Source organism: Corythoichthys intestinalis, chromosome 6, assembly GCF_030265065.1.
Source record: "Corythoichthys intestinalis isolate RoL2023-P3 chromosome 6, ASM3026506v1, whole genome shotgun sequence".
Taxonomy (NCBI): Eukaryota; Metazoa; Chordata; class Actinopteri; order Syngnathiformes; family Syngnathidae; genus Corythoichthys; species Corythoichthys intestinalis.
Genome location: NC_080400.1, coordinates 41,595,332 through 41,616,869, shown reverse-complemented (window position 1 = coordinate 41,616,869; position 21,538 = coordinate 41,595,332). Strand labels below are relative to the sequence as shown.

General features: G+C 38.2%; 1 protein-coding gene across 1 annotated transcript; it reads left to right on the top strand.

Moving 5' to 3' along the window:
- The first annotated feature begins 372 nt into the window (after window positions 1-372).
- On the top strand, window positions 373-18,847 carry LOC130917862 (POU class 2 homeobox associating-factor 2-like). Its single transcript, XM_057839599.1, has 5 exons — window positions 373-476; window positions 951-1,051; window positions 12,821-12,860; window positions 16,257-16,555; window positions 18,178-18,847. Exons 1-5 carry the CDS (start codon window positions 467-469, stop codon window positions 18,589-18,591), a joined length of 864 nt encoding a protein of 287 aa, XP_057695582.1. The 5' UTR covers window positions 373-466; the 3' UTR covers window positions 18,592-18,847.
- Window positions 18,848-21,538: the final 2,691 nt, after the last annotated feature.

Genomic DNA, 21,538 nt, shown 5'->3' with positions numbered 1-21,538 from the left:
ATAAGAACTGATATCTGACTTTTGTGTCCTGTATTTCCTCTTTCCAAAGATTCATAGAGAACATTAGTTGTATCTCTTGAGGAGCAGTTAAAAGTGAGTGCGACATGGAGGCTGTGTGACAAAAATCTATGGTCACATCCCAACCTCACTGCCATGCAATGATGCACACAACATTTATAATACCGAATCCTAAACGCCGATGCAAATAGTCCAAAAATCGTCCTTACCAAACATTTGCATTTAAACAAATAGGTAAAGGAGATATTTTTCAAAGCTCACTCTTCAAATGTGTAGAGATGAAGTAAGGTGGCATGTTCGGTGTGTCCCTGCCCTCCTGACGACAATGCTAAGCTTTTACTGAGGCACACCACTCGCTATGGTGCTCAACATTGCTATTCAGTTACTCTAGGCAAATACAGCAGAAGAGCAGCGGGCCAGTGTGTGTGTCAGACTGGTCAACAGTATCATGGACACTGGTGAGCAACTTCTAATTCTATTTTACATATATAATTTTTTTTTTTTTTTTTTAGGAAATGGAAAAAAAATGTTGAAGGCTGAAGTTTTACTTTTGTCATGTATTTATCATTTTACAATACACAACTCATTAAAAAGTGTCAGTCGTATTTTGTCCACGATGACTCCATTTTTGGGTTGTATAAAGGTTTTGAGCGCAAATGTTAATATTTTGAGTTAAATTTAGACTAAAAGTTTAAAAAGTAATTTTATACTGTACAATGAAAACTTGTTGTCATGCACTTCTGCTTAGCATAACATTTGCATTGACTATACCGAAGACAATTTCCATGACATTTACGCTCTCCAGAGCTATTCCTTTATGGAGTGAAGCATTTGTGCAGATAGGCATGTTCATGAAGTTGCAATAACTGCAAAATCAAGCGGCTTCTGCATTTGTTTCTTATGTAATCACCCTGTTTTGTTGCATTATTTAGAATATTCAAAGAGAGTGTACCAAGGGGTTCGTGTTAAACACACAGTCAAAGACCTGTTGGCAGAGAAACGATCTCGACAGACAAATGGCCCAAGGTACAGTGTAAGTACACCATGCATCTATGATGCTTTTCTTTTGTTCTTTTTTTCCAAACTGACCAAACCTCACAGCCACAGTTGACATTCTGACGGTCGCCTTTTAAAAATGTCCTTTTCTGTTGATGCTCAAGCTGGTTATGTGGACCAACGATGCATGATTAGTCCATTGTCAATCTCGTAACCACCCCACATCTTTATTTGCTTAGGAAAGCCGTCAAGCTCTTGCAAAGCTAATCTGTAAATAGCTAAACACAGTGAAAGCAGGATAACAAAGCGCTCGGTCCCATCCTGACAAAGGAGCACTAATACAATGCCGGCAATGGTGATGGCAAAAAGACTTCTGTGCGTGGACAGGTACTGTAGAGAGATGGTGAAAAGCCCGTGAAGGAGGCTGCCTATGCAAAGTTTTGACCGCACACACCTGCGGGCCAGTATTGTCCCCGGCCATGCACAGGCCACAGACAACCTCTCTATTGTTGCCTGAGAAACACATAACAACACACATTCTTACTTGTAGTCATTGATAGCTTTGGACATCAACATGCAAGACAGATTTTGTTTTTCCACTGAACCCATTGAAAAGATACTGTTAGTGGACTGACAGTGTTTGCTTATACTGTATATACTAGTATATATCTACATGTGTGTATTTTATATCAAAGGTTTTAAGACTTTTTCGCCTTCAACTGGTAGGTGAAAAGTACAGTTGTCCGTTAATGATTTTTTAAAACGATATCCCGAGATGGTCCAACCCCAAAAATTCGATACCGATATTTGCGGTCATGGAATTAACATATTATGGTTAATTGTATTGTGAGGCCCCACTGGATGCTTTCATAATGATAAATGTAACAACTTCAATGTTTTCCAAATCAAAGTTCCGTGAAAAATAAGAACTACTTCAACTGAAATTACGGAAAAAGTGCCTATATTGCACCACTATATTTAGTGTTGGAATAAAAATAGTGCAAACATCAGTTTTTTGGATCAAGTACAAGTACAAAGTGCCAATAAGGCACTTATTCTATCCTCATTGTGTGTGTGGGTACACAAATCAACAGATAGCGAACAAATCAGGCTCTAAAGAGAAGTCGGACGCTGGAGTAAAGTTGAATTATTCTCAGTTACAAAGCAAAGTTTACAATACATGTCAATTTGAATAGCAACTGGTATTACTGCTTGCAAGCAATGCAATAATTATGATAATAATTATTTATTATCTCCGAATATTTTACCACAAATGCAAAGAAAATGAAATATACCGTATTGGCCCGAATATAAGATGGCCCTGATTATAAGATGACCCCCTCTTCTTTAAGACTCAAGTTTGAAAAAAAAAAACTTTTTGAACACCAAATTAATTTATATACAGAAAATAATGACAGTACATCTGAAACAAATGATTATAACAATATATTTGAGAGAAAAAGCATGTTATTTTGCCTCATTCAAATCTTAATATCTGAACATTTAAGTATAAAAACTAAAGTGCTATCACATTTGTAAATAAATGGCTTCTGGGTTTTGAAATGTAAATAAACCAATCTATTTTGATAAAACGACAAAATTGCAATAACTGCATTAATGAACGAACGTAACTGTAGTCTTGAAGCAAATCTGAATAAGGAAAAACATTGCAATAAAATAATGCAAACTGGTTAAACTTGAGAGTAGCTGAGAGCTGTCATGACAGAACATCGCTTCAATGATATCTAGCGTCGTGAATGGGTATAATGTCTAGACCGCAGATGTAAGACGGCCCCCACTTTTCCAGTCTTATTTCAATGCTAATTAACACAGTCTTATATTCGGGCTAATACAGTACATCTCCATATCTCCAATAGACTACACAATGCTCATGAATATAAAAGAAAGGCAGAATATAACTTACAAGCAATGCTTGTATGAGGCTCAAAAAAATTCCTCATTGACATCTCAAGTCCGAAAGAAAGTAACAGTGCAAATTGTTTATTTGCGTGACGTGTTCTTAACGAGCAACGTCCCTCTTGCGCGTCAGAAGTCGTCTCCACAAAACACAGATGGCGAACGGGAGAGCCGAGAGTATGTTCCAATCTGCGGTAAATTCAGTTTTAAATGACCAAAAAACACATAGTAGAGTCGCTAAAACCCCAGTAACTAACGGCACTGGAAGCATTTCTTTAAAAAGCTTCCTCGCGCTAGAGTTTCTCTTTACCAATGTCACGTCTGCCCGCAGCTATTGGTCTACTCCGCTGTCTGTTTGCTGTGGCTTGCTCCGCCCTGGGAATTTAATCTGCAGAATGGTTGCTTTATCGCTGGAACAGCGATGAGTCTGGAGTTTCAGGCAAGGCAAGAACTCCTATGGTACGATAAACTGTTAGCTTGTCAATTGAGGTTTCTCAATTCTCAATGAGCTCGTGTCAACATATGATTACGTTAGCAGAAAGTGCTGAGATTATCAAACGTAATTACACTGAAGCACCGGCAGAGGGCGAAAAAACACCAGAAACGCATGCAGCCAATAAGAGGACATGACAGCATTGGCATATTCATACAGGTAGTCCCAGGGTTATGAACGAGTTCCGTTCCTATGCCGGCGATGTAACCCGAATTTACGCGTAAATCAGAATTAATCCTTTAAGTACCCCAAGATACCCCCAGAACATCACAATACATGTCCAAAAACATTATACACAATATTAATAAGATAAAAGATATTTTGAGGTACAGTGGGGAGAACAAGTATTTGATACATAGTCAATGGGAAAACCCATTGGAGGTGTATCAAATACTTGTTCTCTCCACTGTACGTGGTGTTAAATGCTGTTATATTCAATGACTTCAAAAGGAAAAAAATGTTTTCGGGCTTTACTCGCTAGTGAGCCACATTGCTGAGAGAAAATGCCGCTGTCCAAAGAGTAGGCAGCAGCAGCAGCAAAACCCCCTCCACCGGGCACGGTGATGTGAGACCCCGCTTTGACACTGGCAATCTGGGAGAGGTGGATGTCGGTGCCCGACCTGCCAGATGTCTCCCAGCCGACTGCCCGAGGCTGGATGCCCTCATCTCTCGTTGCTTAAGATTAACAACAACAGCAGCCGCATGAAAACAATGAAGTGGGAGCTGACGCTGTCAGGAACTGAAGGACGGTGGCAACGCAGCTGGGGAAGGAAGGAATCCTGACATGGCAAGAACTAGGTACTGTTGAGGCGACCAAAAAAAAAACCAAACAAAAAAAAAAAGGACTGGAGACAGAATGTCGGGCGGGACTCAGGCGTCGTAAAGTCGAAATCATGTAAGTCTGGTACGTCGTAACACGGGGACTACCTTTATTGGCCCAAAACCGAAAATGAAAAACCAATGTCAATTTTATCCAATATCATTTTAAAATGCTTTTATCGGCCAATATTATCAGCTACCGGATAAGATCGGACAACCCCAATGAAAAGTCTCAAAATATATGACCGCGGGTGTCCAATACCTATTTGAAATTGCTTTATGTGAGACACAACGAGGTAAGGGCACCTGCCTCATACTCATAGCTTCTAGGTCTGAATCTCAGTTCGATTTTTTTCCATATGTTGTTGGATGCTCTCGGCATTTCCTAATTTCTTAAAATAAGCAAGTTAGGTTAAATTTTTAAAGGTTAAAAGTTAGGTTAAACGCGGACTAACAATTGTCTATAGGTGTAGATGTGAGTGGGAATGTTTGTCTGTCCAGGTAGTGTAACACACCCTATTGCCAAATGTTTGGTGTCAGAGACCCCAACCCACTTGAGACCCTTACAATACATTGAGTTGTAGCTCAAAGTGAGAAAATGTGGTTCTGTGTATAAGACAAACTAATTAAATACAACTGTACAATCAATTCAAAAGGTGATTTAGAATTTCTTTAAAGCAGAATCAAGTTTAAAGTGCGTACGACAGGAGGAAAAACTTAAATAGGATTATTATATGAATTAGAATCATATTTTGAGACGATTTGACTATATACAACAATTTAGCAAAGCACAGATGACGAGAAATTAGTCTTTTAATCTGCCGTTAGCCACGCCTACCATTATAGGGCTCTAGCGTCCCCAATAGGTTGATGACGTCAGCGGAGTCAAGATTTCATCTGAAACCGTATGCAGCCCATTGAGGGGGAATTATACAGAACGAGGAAAATGCGACAAAGAGAGCCGCAAAATGTCATTGTTTCAGTCTCTCTACTCCAATATATTTACAGGATATTCTTTTTATCCAAGTATTTTCCCCAATAGCTAAATAAATGGCATGGTCATGACAAATACCAGTTTTGTGATAAATGGAATATGAAAATATAAAAATGCATTTATTCAAGACGACATGGCAAAATTACTTCATTATGGTCAAAACTGTCGACTACACCTTTTCTGTTGCACCTCCCGAACGATATTTTATGCCACCTAAATCGGGCTTAAGTCATTTCCCTTCCCCGGCTTCGGAGAATGTAAACAAACCAAGAGGCGTGACAGCTAGCCGACATGCTAACCCGAACCGAGTGATGTTTCAAAGTCTTCGAAGTGGAAAATCACACATAACTAGCCTGGATCATTTCACATAATGACTGGGTTGTCGATTGTCTTTGCCGATTTGCAAACCGCCGGGCGGAGAGCAATTTACAGCTCCTTTCCCTGCTACTACGGACAGGAGAGCTCGCCGGGGAAACAGCTGGACAATGACCGCTGAACAAACCGGCCGACATCGGAGGAGCGTGTAGCTGCCAAATGGTCAACACGAATATGGCAAAATAATGCTTTACTACATGGCGAAGTCGTAAACAGTGAGAGACTCGGAGGTGGAGGGCGGCTTCAGTTGTTGTGCAGCTAATGTGTATGAGGAGAGCTTTATACATGCCTATCCATGATCAAACGTAAGTAGTCCTTTATTTAAAGAAATTTTACTTTGTAATCAGTGTATTTGCGGCTATTTTTAACTCAAAGTTGCAATTTCTGATCGGTCGGAAAATTTGACAGAAGACCGGGCACATGAAGAGGGGAATAAGCCGAGTATAGTGTTCTCCCGGCGGGGGGATGTGCGACAAGCCGCCGGTCGTCGGCCTAGGGGATAAGGAGCATGTCAGCCACAAAATACAAGCCACCAACAGTACATATTAAAATGATTCATAGTGACTCTTAGGGGCTGTTTACACGCCAGTGGTAGTGGGGGGAAAAAACTAAAAACTTTTTTTGAAGGAGACGGCATTTAAGGAGGCAGGAAACCGTAAAAAAATTTGGAAAGCTCCTTCCAGAGTGGAAATCCTGATGACACTACACCCTTTTGTCACTGTCGAAACGGTTCAAAACACAAAACTGATTTTTAGTGGCATCTGCCTCCCATACTCCAGAACAGTAGGTGGTGGTAATGTTCCAATATAACTTTGCCAGTCAAGGGGGCAAAGGTGCTAATAAAGTCATAATAATGAGCCAGTTCAGAACATGAAACTCATCACACATACACACACTCATACTCATCACACATTTAGAACAGAGAAGAACATTTCAGCTCATTCATTACATGGAACAGAAGACGAATTGCAGAGCAGGAGGGTTACACGCAGGAATCAACTTTTAGTTGCGCTGCCCCGTTTACACTAGTCAAGCATGCTACATCGGAAAATTGGAAGTTTCATGCACCTTTGTGTCACCGTGTACACAAAGATTTCCCACACAAATAGGTCAAGTAAATGCGGAATTATTTTTACAACAAAACTGCCAATTTGACATTTTTTGCATGTAAACTTTTTACTGCTTGTAAAAGGCGAATACTTCATGTTATTAACAATCGCTTGGTTTTCATCATTGTTGTTTTGTTTTAACAAACTGTGTAGTGGCAACAATACAACGTCAAACTGTACTATCTCTGCAAATACCCCACCCAGTGTATTGTACCAAGGTGTAACAATTCTATTGGGATCGAAAAAAGATGGTTTCATTCAAATAGCTGGAATTTTTCAGCAACAAAACAGTAAAAAAAAAACAAGCAACAGTCTAAATTGCTTTATATTTATAATTGCTTTAAGTGAAGTGCAACTCAATTACCATATGTACCGTATATTGTATGAAATAGATCAAAGGCCCTTGAATCAAAGTGAATTGCGGCAGTCAATAATTTCAGCAAATATCGTATTTGTGCTCAAAGAATCAATATTCCATCCTATCGTCATGAAATTGCTGTGTACACATGTAAATGTAATTTACTTTTAAAACATAATTAGCAAAAGAAAACTGCCTGCATGAAATGTATTTGGACGAACAGAAGTTCTACAGAAGTTTCAGGTGTTACTTTTGCCAAAGGTGTGGGAAACGGTTGGTTAATGTTGTAGTGATCTCCAAAGTTGATGACTGTTGCTCAAACAGTTAATTCTAGGAAACTGCTTTTGCAGCCATAGAAATATTCTGTTCACATTTGTATCCACTTCTTGTCACTGCTAATCAGTCATCTCTCTGTTTGTAGGATTCTTTATTCTTTCATGTGGTTAGATCTTCGTGATATATTGCATCTTTTCTAAAGTGTCATATACTATTGGCTAGGCAAAAAGCCAACATATGCGTGTATGGGGGTATTTACATGTCACTGTTTACTTTTGGGCGGCACGGTGGCTGAGTGGTTAGCACGTCTGCCTCACAGTTCTAAGATCAAGGGTTCAATCCCGGGCTTCGGCCTTCCTGTGTGGAGTTTGCATGTTCTCCCCGTGCCTGCGTGGGTTTCCTCCGGGAACTCCGGTTTCCTCCCACATCCCAAAAACATGCATGGTAGGCTGATTGAACACTCTAAAAATTGTCCGTAGGTATGAGTGTGTGCGTGAATGGTTGTATGTCTCCTTGTGCCCTGCGATTGGCTGGCAACCAGTTCAGGGTGTCCCCTGCCTACTGCCCGTAGTTAGCTGGGATAGGCTCCAGCACCTCCGCGACCCTCGTGAGGAAAAGCGGCATGGAAAATGAATGAATGTTTACTTTTGTGCTTACAAAAGGTGATTCTGAGACACACAAATGGACTAAAATCAAGCCACCCATGTTTTCATGTCCGCTTATGCCTCTCATTATTCTTGGAGAATAAAAGGCTATCCGGAGTGCAGAGCTGACAGTGACCACACAGTGAATAGTTTACATTGGGGAAAACAGACAACAATTGAAAAAAAAAAAGAATATACAGTATGTATATATATATATATATATATATATATATATATATATATATATATATATATATATATATATATATATATATATATATATATTCTTTTCATATAAACAGAGGTGGGTAATAACGTGTTACATGTACTCCGTTACATTTACTTCAGTAATTTTTTGAGAAAAATGTACTTCTAAGAGTAGTTTTACTAAGCCATCCTTTTTACTTGAGTAGATTTGTGAAGAAAAGAAAAAAAAAAGTCTTACTCCGCTACTCTGGGCTAAACAAGAGTCGTTACATTTTTCCCCTCTTTATTCTACATATTAGCTTTGTTGTTATTATTATTATTATTATTGTTATTATTAATTTTTGCCAGCGATGCCTAGAGTAGCTCCACTGATTTCACTAATGAGACGTCGCAACAATAATCACGACTCCATTAAACCAATCAGATGCTAGCATGCCGTTCTATGATCAGCCCAGCCTGTTCAATCAAGTGGCGTCTTTAAATCACCGTAAAAAATGAAGTATTTGACATAAAGCTCTGCCATCAACATGACTCGAATGCACAGGCTTTATCCTCTCTCACAGTATTTATTCGGCACCGATTAACCGGAGATATGTTCCATTTGATTTCATAATAGTAACTATTAAGAAGAGAGCATTCATGCTGTTTGGACAAATAATGCCTTATTTCTGTCTTTTTTTTTTTTTTACCTCGCCGGAATTCAACAATTTTTTATTATTATTATTTTTATTTCTTTGGCTTGATGTGGTTATGTAATCGGTTATTGTACAGTATCATTATAACAACAGTTCATATAGAGAAGTTTGTGCTGAAAGGGAAAAATACCATTATTAAAAAAAAAAAAAAAAATTAAATCAAACAAAAATAAGCAGTTACTCACAATGTTACTTGTTACCTGAGTAATCTTTTCACTAGATACTTTTTTACTTGTACTTGAGTGCATTTTTGGGATGACTACTTTTACTTGAGTAATATTATTTTGAAGTAACGCCACTCTTACTTGAGTAAAAGTTTTGGCTCCGCTACCCACCTCTGTAAATAAATAGTAAATGCATCACTAACGAAACTTTAAATGTATTAACATTCAAAACGATCTGCGATGTGGGAACATTACCGCCATAAATCTGCGTTTATAAAAAAAAAAAAAAAACATTTAAAGCTCATATTGTTTGGAATTGTTCTGTTTTTTAAAAAAAAATATATGGCATGTAACCAGACAGCCACACATGCATCCTGAAGTTAAACATGCTGATTTCCATACACAGCCTTCAGAGATGCACTGAGCCATACGTGGGCCATATGAGGAAGTCTTAGCATTGGCAAATCACATTCAAATTCTGTCCTCAAAATTTGCTTGCCTCCCAGCCTACATGGGCTTAATATCAACTCTTTCATGTTAGCAATATGCAAACAAGCGAGCTTATACCTTTTCTTTGCCCCACATGATGCTTAACTCAGGCTTATTAAAACAGAAATAGTGACCAAATAATTTAAAAAGTAAGATATGCTTTCATTTTATCATTATTATATCTACAGTATCTTAAAAAATGGTATATGATAAGAAACAAAATGTGGGCAAAAATGACAGATTTGTAGAATTTCATTTTATAATTATTAAAGATGTCCTGATCGATCGGGATGCCAATTGATCGGGTCCGATCACGTCATTTTCAAAGTATCGGAATCGGCAAAAAAATATCGGGCATGCCTTTTTTAATATAGATATATTTTTTAATTAAATCGTTTTCTAATTGTATTTAACGTTACAGACAAAATGTCTTACACTCATACAGAGTCTTTAGTTTTGGTTTAAAGATTGGTTCATAAAAACAACAAACATCCTTCCCTGCCAAAAAGGCAGAAGTCTAACTACAAGAAGCAGTTGTACGGATAAACGGAGACGATGTCCAAAGTTTGGAATTATTTTAAATTTGAAAACGAAGGCAGCCCAACAGTCCGGTGCAATGTTTGCAAGGCGGACATTTCACGTGGAGGAACGAGCAGGTCGTCATTTAACACAACCAACCTTATTCGCCACCTGAAGAGCAAACATAAAGAAGAGACATACAGTCAGTACGTCGCAGCAACGGCTGCACTGAGACAACCGACGCTTAAAGAGACTTTTAAAAAGAAGGAAAAGCTGTCGGTGAACAGTGAAAGGGCAAAAACCATAACAGCCGGGGTAGCTGAATTCATCACGTTGGATTACCAGCTGCTCTCCGTAGTAACGAGTGCGGGGTTTCGCCAGCTCATGGAGATCTTGGAGCCACGTTATGCGTTGCCTTCTCGTCAGCATTTTACAAAGAAAGCGCTGCCTGCCACACAGAAAAAAGCTACGCGATCACATACAAGAAAAGTTAAAAGACGTACCTGCCTTTGGATTTACGACAGACACATGGAGTTCTTCTGTATGTCCAATGTCAGTAATTAGCTTCACTGCACAATGGATCGACCCCAGCTTCAATTTAGAACGAGTGAAAGTAAACTGTGACTGAAAGTGACTGAACGTCACTTTTAAGCCTAGTAAGTAGGTAAACTACCTCTTTTGAAGATTTTTGTTATTGCACTATTCTGCACTCAAATGTTTTAGTTTGCATGTTTATTGTTTACATATTTTATGGCACAGTGCTGATAAGCTTTGTTTTGATCCAAAGCAGTGGAACAATGTCATGTTGGACAATAAAAAAAGATACTTGGAGCAATTTAATTGAGTTTTATTCATTTTTTTTCATAATGCATTGCCAAAATGAATATGATCGGGAAAAATTATCAGGAATGGTTGGAATTGAATCGGGAGCAAAAAAAAAGCAATCGGATCGGGAAAAATCGGGATCGGCAGATACTCAAACTAAAACGATCGGGATCGAATCGGGAGCAAAAAAACATGATCGGAACAACCCTAATCATTATTATATCTACAGCAGGGGTGTCCAAACCTTTTGCAAAGGGGGCCAGATTTGGTGTGATAAAAATGTGGGGGGCCGACCTTGGTCCTTTACATAGAACAATATAAGCAAATTTTAGCAAGCCATTCTGTGTCACATTTGCTTCATTATTTTTTTTTAATTGATAAGTTCAACAACCTCGCAACTAGCCTTTGTGCTGTTCTCTTTTGACTCTCGGGCTCTTGCAAAATACTGCTGCAAAATTAAATTTGCTTCAAGTTGCCTCACATTTCTCGCTGTGAATTTTCCCTGTAATCTTGTCGTACATGTCAGCATTTCTTGTTAGGTAATATCGCCTCACATTGAACTCTTTAAAAACAGCTACTGTCTCTTTGCAAATGAGGCAGACACAGTTGTTGCGTATTTTAGTGAAGAAATAGTCAAATTTCCACCTATCCTTGAAGCGTCGGCCGTCGCAGTCAACTTCTTTTTTGTTGATTGTCGCCATTTTAGAAAATTAGAAGTCAAGAGTGCTGCTGCAATTTAGTGGGTAAATGAGGAGCAGCATTTAGTGTGTAAGCTACTTCATATGCTGGTAGCAGTACTGCTGACTAATTTATTAAGTCTGTATGCGGGCCAGATGTTATTGATCTTATGATAGAGGCTGGGGGCCGGATGAAATTTGACCACGGGCCGCATTTGGCCCCCGGGCCGCACTTTGGACACGTCTGATCTACAGTATCTTACAAATGGTATATGATAAGAAACAAAATGTGGGCAAAAATGACAGATTTGTAGATTTTCGAATTATGTTAGATTTCAGTTTAGAATTCCACTATTCAGTTTGTATTCTTCCGTAATGAATAATTAATTCTGTGTGATTCGCAGTGATACAATGGTGAAATAAAGTGTTGAGTTTGGATAATGGCATATGTGCGAGTAGCAGCAAGTGACAAGTGTCATGCGCTCAAAAATGAATTTGCTAATTGGCCACGATGAAATCTTATTTGCGATCAGATGCTTTTCTGAAACTACTCTGATGTTTGTCACAGCGACCTGTAGCTGAATTAAGCTATCTGAATTTGAATGGTGAGACCTGAATGTGAAAAATATTTTGAGTTGAACTTTTTAGTAAGGACCAAATACAATTTCAAAGAACCTAACTGAATGTAATCTCACATTAATTTTCAAGTTTATTGGACTTCAGTTCCAAACCAATGAAATTGAATTTCAAATGATACTATTCAAATTCAGTTTTTCAATGCAATATTTCAAATTAAGCAATACATTTTCAAATGATCCAACTTGAATTTATTTTTTTAATTCAAGTGTTCAAACATAGAGATCAATATTAAAATGTAAATAGAACAGTGGGACTAATGTCGGCCCATAGTCTATTACCCAGTCTTCCAACTACTACGACGACAATACTACTAATCAGAAATACTATAACAAATGCCATGACATGAATTACATCAAATGACCTGTCTTGAGACATGACAATTCGTTTTCAGACATTCAACTTTTTCTTTTGTGATCATCTCTTTCTGAAACCTTTTAAATTCCGTTTTGTTTATCAACTTCCTTCAAGTGTTTTCTTACCAGAAGAGGAGAAAGAACTTTCAACCTTTTCCCTTGATATTATTTTAGATATTTGTAGACCTTGATTGGAGTTCTCAGAATTTGTTCAGTGTAGAAATAATGTTCATTATTTTTTTTTTCTCTACAGAGTGGTTCAACAACCCCACCATCTTTAGTTCAGATGTCAGGTGAGGAAGCTCACATTTACAGAACAACAGAACTTGAGTGAACAAAATCCTGACCAGACTATTCATTTTACATGTAAGGGCGCTTTCATACTAGTACTGTTTGCTCTGTTTTAAAAGGACCAGAGTTCTTTTTCTCAGATAGTCCGCTTCATTTTGTAAATTTGAACGCGCATCTACACTCTAGTTCGGACCAAACAACCGAACTCTGGTCCGCTCAAAAATTGTGGGTCTCTGTCCGCTTTTGCTACTTTATGTACAGCGTTTCAGTGTGGAGCTGTGATGGTACACGTAGGGCATCCATGGAAGCGGAAATACAGCGCGGAAGCTATTCAAAATCAACAATGGCAAGATGACAGACGATTAGCCGTGGCCAAATGTTATGTGCTGCGCTAAGCAGTTGCATTTGATAGACAAAACTGGGTTCGAGTGTGGCAATTGAGACAGGCGGAGCCTAATGGGGTGGTCGTTTCGTGAGTCTCGCTCTCCTGGAAGTGATGAATATTTGACAGTCCAAAAAGTCACTAAAGAGATAGCGATCGCACGCCTGTGTGATTGGGCACACCACATGGTTCCCTTTCGTGGTTTAATTTTCCGCTATCCATTTTTTAATGTTCTGCAGTTCGCTCGGCATTGAGTCGGAAGGGAGCTTCCCTGCAACTGGCCGAGCGGTGACTTGCTTTGCTATGCTACATTACGTTTTTATTTTTTTATTGGAACTTACTTGAACACAAACTTCTGCTTCACAAAACAGTCAGTTGACAAAAGGTCGACACATACAGATGCACGGTTATATTATCATAGCAAAATAAAAGACAGTTAAAACAATAATAAGAAAAAAACTATACAGTTTAACATGTAAGAATAATGCTATTGCACATCCCGTTCAGCATCGCAGCACCACGTAGTAACGCGCCACGCTCCCTCCCCTCCCAGGAGAGAGGTATTTCCTCTTCTATTTGTCCAATCAATGAGTGCGCCTTTCGTCCACGTGATACTACTTGGAAAATTTGGTTGAGGCAATGTGTGAATGCTGAACTTTTTCAACAACTCATTTGCAAGTGTTGTTGTGACGTAGCTATCCAACCGGACCCTGGTCCTCTTGGTCTAGTGTGAAAGTGCCCTAAAGCTATACTCACCTCCCACAAAATCATGTATGAAATATTAAGTGAACAATATATATACATGTTGTAAGTGTTGTTTGCCTTTGTTTTCTCCTGGAAATTGTTCCAAAGATGGTATGTGAACAATTTCGGGAATCAAACAAGTAAAACTATGTGAAATAGCAATTTGTCCAGTCCAGCACATGCACCTATGATTCCATTAATATCATTTTATTTGTATGAAATGAAGGTGTGCACCAGTGTTGTTTTCATCAACAATGATGATCACGAAAATATTTTGTTGACGAAGTTTTCAACAGCTAATAAATCACTCAATTTTCACATCAGAAACTTAATACTTGATGAAAGCATGCAAATCATCTCAAATTTACTCAACAAAATTTTTTTGCATTTTTCTATATACAATCACAACTTATATAGGTTGAATTCCGATGTCACTCCTGTCTCAGCAGTCTTGCCGGCTATCTGGCCCTTAGAGCACCTAAAAGCCGAATGTTTTTTGTATTAACACAGAAATGTCTAAATTACTAGTTTTTTTTTTTTTTTTTGACAAAAAATGGGCAGTTGGCCGAAAATTACCTGATTATTTGAAGTATAAGTTATGCTATTGTGTATAGATACAAAATCCAACGTGAAGGCCGTCACAAAACAGTTTTTTTAAGATGAAAATTCTTGTAAATAATTGCGTAAATGCCGGAATTTCTATAGATATGAATGTAAAACAGTCTAGATTCTTGGTTTAAAGCAAAACACCGTGCAGTTATCATTCATTTTATGTAAATATTTCAAGCTAAAGTTACGCTACTTGTTTCCCATTCATTTCATTTTTTTTCACAACGTTTCAAAGTGGATGCATGGTGCTATTTTATGTAATAATTACTTTGAATCCTGGACCAAATCCCTCTCGAGACACTCCTGCCAACTTGTATGCAATAAAACTTTCGTCCTGTTTCCACCTAAATTCGGCGTTAGAATGCAGCGTCTGTTTATCGCAGTGAGAGCTGCCACGACGCTCTACCTGGCCCGGCCTCCTATGGGACGCCGTGGTGCAATGCCTGTAGGAGCTGTCTCGTCAGCTGATTGTGACATTTATGGACATAGTTTCTGTCATATGCTCACAATGTGTCACATTTTCGTATAATACATGGAGTACGTCATCTAGTATCATTGCAGTGTTTGGGTCGTGTCACTCAAGTGAGGTGTGCTGCGCCTCTCTCTTACTCTTGTCACTGGAGTTTAGGATGTGTTTCAAGCTAGGCAGCACTCCATCTTGCTTGTATGAAAACACATGGTAAGATTTGTTTTCTTATCTTGGCAAGACAGAATATGCAATGTTGCTTTAGCCTTTAAAGGTCTGTGCTGAGAGATCATCACACACTAAATGTAACTCGTCACATTAGCATTAGCATCAACTTCAGCGTGGCGAGCATCTTAAATGCTCGGACAACTTTTTTTTACATACGGTTCGTGGCTTCTAGGTGTGTTTAATCCAAAATAATGTGCTGCTTTGCTTGCTGAGTACGGTATGTATTATCATCATGAAGTTGGCGTTGTCCTAGTAGACGCTACAATATGTGCTCGTCTTTCTTCATTTGAATTTTACAGATGAAAACATTTTGAGTAACTGTCGACTAAAACTAGACGAAGACTAACACATTTTGAAATGACAAAAATATGACTAAGACTAATAAGAATATTTGTCCAAAAGACTAAGGTAAAAATTAAAAGGTCTGCTGAAAACAACACTGGTGTGCACAAATGAAACTTACAATGAACATATTGCTAAACTCGAACACTCTGAGTAGAGCTCTGCCTAAGAAGCAGAGTCAAACAATCGCCAAATTCCTGACTTCTGTGATTTTTGACCCTTTCTCTTCTCATCATATTACCAACAACGCAAATCTAAGTTAACTTGATTAAGGGTTAGTCTATTTATCGTGAAATTCATTTTCTGACCTCTGTGACCTTTGACTTTATAACTCAAAAATCAAATAACCTCTTCCATTTCATATTACAAACATATACTGCAAGTATGATAATAATCCCTTCATTTGTTCTTCAGTTACCTTGAACACAAAAATACAGACGGACATAAGGATCTGAATACATAACCTAAACCTAGCGTAGGTTTCAACTACAGACCTGTAGGGAGAATGATAAATAGCATTGCAATGTAGCAATATTGTGTTTTTTGAATAGAGGAAGTTATATGTTTAAGTCTCTAGGAAGCTTTGAGTAAATTGTTGTGGTAATTCCGTTCTACTATTCCTAACAGGTTCTCATATGTTACCCAGCTACTATGGTATGAGGCGTCCTTTCATATCGGACTCAGACTTTGCCTCATCTACGAAGCAGTTTTCATCAGATGTTTACCCATCCACCTATGGAGGCAGAACACTGAGCTGTGAGACATCTAGCTTCTCTCTTATTGACACCTACTACCCTGACACTTTCAGTGAATACCGCAACACCACTGCCAACTTCTCCAGCTCTGGAGGATCTTTCTTGCCTTCTGCGGCCCTATCGTCTCTTTTGCCTCCTCCCTTCAGTGGCGAGTCATCACATGTATATATGGTAAGAATTGGGTGTGTGCGTGTGTGCGAGAGATTCCTATTTAAATTGGCACTAAGGTTTATATTTCTTTGCATTTTTTTTTTTTTATAACGGATTGGATGGAATGATAATGGATGTCCTGATCGTATATTTTTGCACCCCAGTCCGAGTCACCTGATTTTGATAATTTGCCGATGCCGAGTCCCGATCTGATACCAAATTCTATTCTATTCTATTCTATTCTATTCTATTCTATTCTATTCTATTCTATATTGGAAAAAAATGACATTGCTATATATAGCCAAGGTCCCACACTTACTTTTTGTATTGGTTGCACTGCTGGGCCAAACTCTTTCTTGAGATGCACCAGCATAAAATGTAGGCGCATCCACATTTTTCATTGTATCACCTTTAATGCCATACTTTTAATCACTCTCCATAACATTCGTTCATCTCTTAAACCGCTTATCCTCATGGGGTGCTTGAGCCTATCAGAGCTAACTCCAGGCAGTAGACTGGGTACACCCTGAACATGTTGCCAGACAGTCGCAGGGCACATATTGACACACAACCATTCACGCACACACTTACACCTACGGACAATTTGGAGTATTCAGTCAGCATTCCATGCACATTTTTTTGGGGATGTGGCAGAAACCCGCAGAAAACACACACAGGCAGGGCAAGAACATGCAAACTCCACACAGGAAGGCCGGAGTCGGGATTGAATCCACAATCCCAGAACTGCGAGGTGGACGTGCTAACCACTGTCTCACCGTGCCGCCTTCATAATGAGAATGATTTTTAAACAAGAATATGGTAGAAAAATGCTTGTCTTTATTACATGCTTCATTGAGTGAATCCACTCAAATTCACTCACGCTTTGACGCTCACGCTGCTGAGAGCAGCCTCTCGAAAACGAAGATTGACTAAATGATGATTGACACATTTATGCCTTTGATCGTAGAGCGACCGAGCCTTCTCTCGCTAAATAAAAAATACAAACCTTTCAATCATCGTTAACTTTAAGTACCAAACGCCAGCTGCACTGGTGACTAAAGAAAGCAGCAGGAAGGAAGGTGAGAGGTGTTACGAGCGTGAAGCAGAAAAACATAAATATATTTGTTATAATTAAAAACTTGATCCTTTTCACCCGATGCCGAAAATGGCACGATCGCCCTGATTTCCCATCACGTTATCGGGTTGGGACATCCCTACTTAGATGCCATTTTACCAGATTTGCACAGCAATTTACATCGAAAGTGCCCAGAATGTCATTTTCAAGCTATTTTAGTTGATCCCACACAGGAGGTAAAAAAAATAGTCGATTAAGACGACAGGTTGACTATGAAAATGTCTCTCGGCCGACTCGGCGGCAAACAGGTGGTCGCGGGGGAAAAAATTACTAAAACAGGAAGTGCTGGTACGACAAAAGAATTGTACTAGACCACAGCAGATGCACATGTATAGATTCAAATAATGCTTTATTAGCGTATATACTGTGAGCCTAATGCGGCTAATCTAGTGATTCATCTATCTACTACTACAAGAGCAACACAATATTTATATGCTGAGATTGACCCACTATAGGGACTGATGCACATTATCAAGAAACTGTCTTTATTTTGTGTTCTTCCCCTCAGAGAGACTCATGGGAGCAATCGGTTCCAGAGCCAGTTCCACAGGTGGAACCTCTTTGCCCAGACAACTTGGCTTCTGTCCCCTCATCAATGCCCAGCCCAGACTCCCAGGGGAGCCCCTCCCAGCCAAGCCAAGGCTCATCCATTGGGCTGGCTTCCAGCAGCCAGTCCTACACCCTTCACTCCCTTGAGGATGCGAACTATCACCTTTTAACTTCCAACAACTCCTACGCAGCCCCACCTTCCTCCTTCCTCTGTCCTCCTTACATCAACACTGACCTGATGTCTAAGATTGTCACAGAGGAAGCAGTCGACAGCCACAGCAGTCTCCCTCTCAATTTGGAGGCTCATACTTCCTGGGATAAGGAGGACAACGTGAGTGGCTGGTCTCCATATGAGCTCAGAAGAGCCTACTGAAAAAACTTTTTTTTTTTTTTTAAATAACTAGAAAAAACAATTAATTCCCAAAATTCACATCACAGGGATAAGTGGATTGGCTTCATCTTTGTTGGTGTTGATAAACTCAACAAGCACCTGGACACACTTAAAGTAAAATAATACAAACAACTACAAGGCTTGCTTTAGCACCGTTTGTTATTTATTTGTTGTGAAGGATTGTGAACACAACATTTTGGAGTTTAAATTCCTGGTCAAGATTCCTGATCAAACTAATTTTAAAAAATATCTTCTTAACTCATTGGCTGCAATTGATAGTAAGGGACATCAAATTAATTTAAACTGGAAGAGCTGCCAGTGAATGAATGAATTCATTGCCACCCCATCTCACTTCAACGGGACTGGATGTCTACCACCATCGATGACAGTGAATGAGTTTTAATTGTTTTTGATTCATTAAAAATATTTGATGAATAAAAATACTTGATTTCTCCTTCTGAAAGGAAAGCCCTATATAAAATGTGTGGAAATGTTACACAAGAGTATAAAACCTATAGATTTGGACAACCTCTATCACAACAGTGCCACTGTAATCCAATTGTCTAGCAGTCTGCAGCAGTTTCTTTGTATTAACATACCGTGCATGTTAATGCCTGACTTTTTTTTTTTTTTTTTTCTTGTGATTTATATCGCATATGGAGTTGCATGTGTAGGGGTGTTGTCGAGACCTTTATATGTTGTTGTGACATGAACCTACAATTTTATTTGACATGCTTTTAGTTCAATACAAGTAGTTCATTTTTTCAGCCCTGTGAGAACAAAGGGAAAAAAAATCAAGATTTAGTTACTAAATAGTTTTAATGATAGACTTTTGTGGAATTTAATTAGAGATATTCTCTTGCATGGTATTTTAACTAAAGGTAAATACCTCAAACTGAAGTATTTGCAGCTGCAATTGTTTATGATTATTTTACTTTTAAATCAGGGTACACTGAACACATGCTTCTCATCTAAAATTAAGGTGAATGTTCTATATTTGGTCAAGTGGAGGATATTTTGGGTTTAAAATACTTGAAAAAGAAGCAATTTATTTCTGCCCCCCCCCCCAAACGCACGTTAAATAGGCCGATGACTTGCATTTATCTAAAATGTATTAATTTATTTTCTACATTATTTATTTAAAAAAAATATTTTCATTTTTTTGTTAAGTTTGGCTATGCTTTTGGACAAAAGCAGTAGTTTTTTACCTGAAGGAAGGTTCCATTTTAATGTTTTTGTTACACTCTAAGAATTTTTTTTTCACTTATATTTAACTTATTTATTTAGACAGACAATGTTAAATGGTCTTAAGACAAATGTTTATTTTTTTGGTGGATAGATATTAGAAATAGAGATTATTAAAACGTTTGCTTTTATTTTGATGTCAATATACGGTAATTTGATATTGCAATTTCAATTTGCAAGGTTTCAAAAATGTTTCTTTAGTAGGTTTGAATCGAATAGAATATCACCTGAACCAATAGACATGAAAGTTAGTCAACACAGATTTATTTTGCATTGATCATTTAGCCTATAGCTTCATATTCGTGAGAAATATAGCCCTGATCCCCGTTCACCCAATCTATTTGGTTTTATTCATGTCCCGTCCCCAGCAAAAAGAATACATGCATGTTATGCGGTTATATCGTCCCTACCAATGTTGAGACCAAACCTACGACCTTGCTAAAAACCTTTCAGTGAAAAACGCGTGTAATGGTTGGTTGTGGTCACATTTTGACCACCAAGGGGCGACATACCATCGCTTCAGGAAAGAAAGCGGCCGTCTGTAAAAAGTGGACTAACTGTTAGAATGTAAATTCCGGAAAAAGACAATTATTCATGAGTACGAAAAAAAAATCACTTGGAAAAAAACAACAACCAAAACTTTATTTCATAAAGCATGATAAATTCAATCACAGAAATATTTTTTTCCAAACAAAATATGAACATTTTTCTGATTTTCCCCAAAATTAATTATGTCTATACTGGAAAAAATACTTTACCACTAAGTTAACAATGATAATAGATGAATAGAAAGATGGATGGGGTGGGTGATCCTAATCTTACTTTTCATTTGATTGCTTTTATCCGTGTATTCATAATAATCTTGTAACATTTGTTTGTCTCTGAGTTATTTTCCACAATTTGCCATCATGTTTTGAAAAATAATATTAAATGATCAACTAAAAAGTGTTTTTTTTTTTTTTTTTTTTTTTTTGCAAATACAATCAACAGCAGCATTAAAGCCAAATAGGTAGATTCAGCCTAAAATCATGGTATTTCTGTTATTTTTATATTGCTGTTGTTGTGTTTTCTAATATGTCTTAGTAGTCATGTGATTTAAATATTTCAAAAATAGAAAAAAAAAAATATATATATACATGTTTGAAACGCCAAGCACATTTGATTGTGGCCCTTTCTGCCGAATATGTGGAATTTTCTGTTCTTTGTGCACTTGTTGAAAGGCCCCCGGATTCTAAAATGGCTACTGCCATTTGCCACGCCCACTCGAGTCCCACTTTGATCCGCTTTTTCCCAATATTAAAGTCTTAAACGTATCTAATGCCACTTTCGATGTGTGGGGTGAGCCCCTTAAATATGTGGTCACCTCTGAATGTCAAGATGCGCTGTTTAAATTGCGCACAGGACGCACTATTGCCGTAGTGTTTATGAGGAGACGCATCTTGGAAAAGGTGGATAAAGGAATAAAAATACGATTTATTTTCGATCAAAGTGTAAAATACAGCTATGATATATTAAAAGGGCATATATAGAATGCATTATAGTTGTGGATTTAGCTGAAAAATCGATATAACTCGGTTGCTTCTGAATATTCAAATTGAAAGTAACGCGCAATCAAATCATTGTCAAATCATTGAGTTCTAGGGGTTTTAAATAGTAGGCATGGAGGGAGAAAATCCCAAACTAA

What these genes read in the sequence shown, in the direction of transcription:
- LOC130917862 (XM_057839599.1), top strand. An exon ending in CAAATGGCCCAAGGTACAGT is followed by an intron (nt 1,052 to 12,820) that starts GTAAGTACACCA and finishes TTTTCTCTACAG; the next exon opens with AGTGGTTCAACAACCCCACC. An exon ending in ATCTTTAGTTCAGATGTCAG is followed by an intron (nt 12,861 to 16,256) that starts GTGAGGAAGCTC and finishes TATTCCTAACAG; the next exon opens with GTTCTCATATGTTACCCAGC.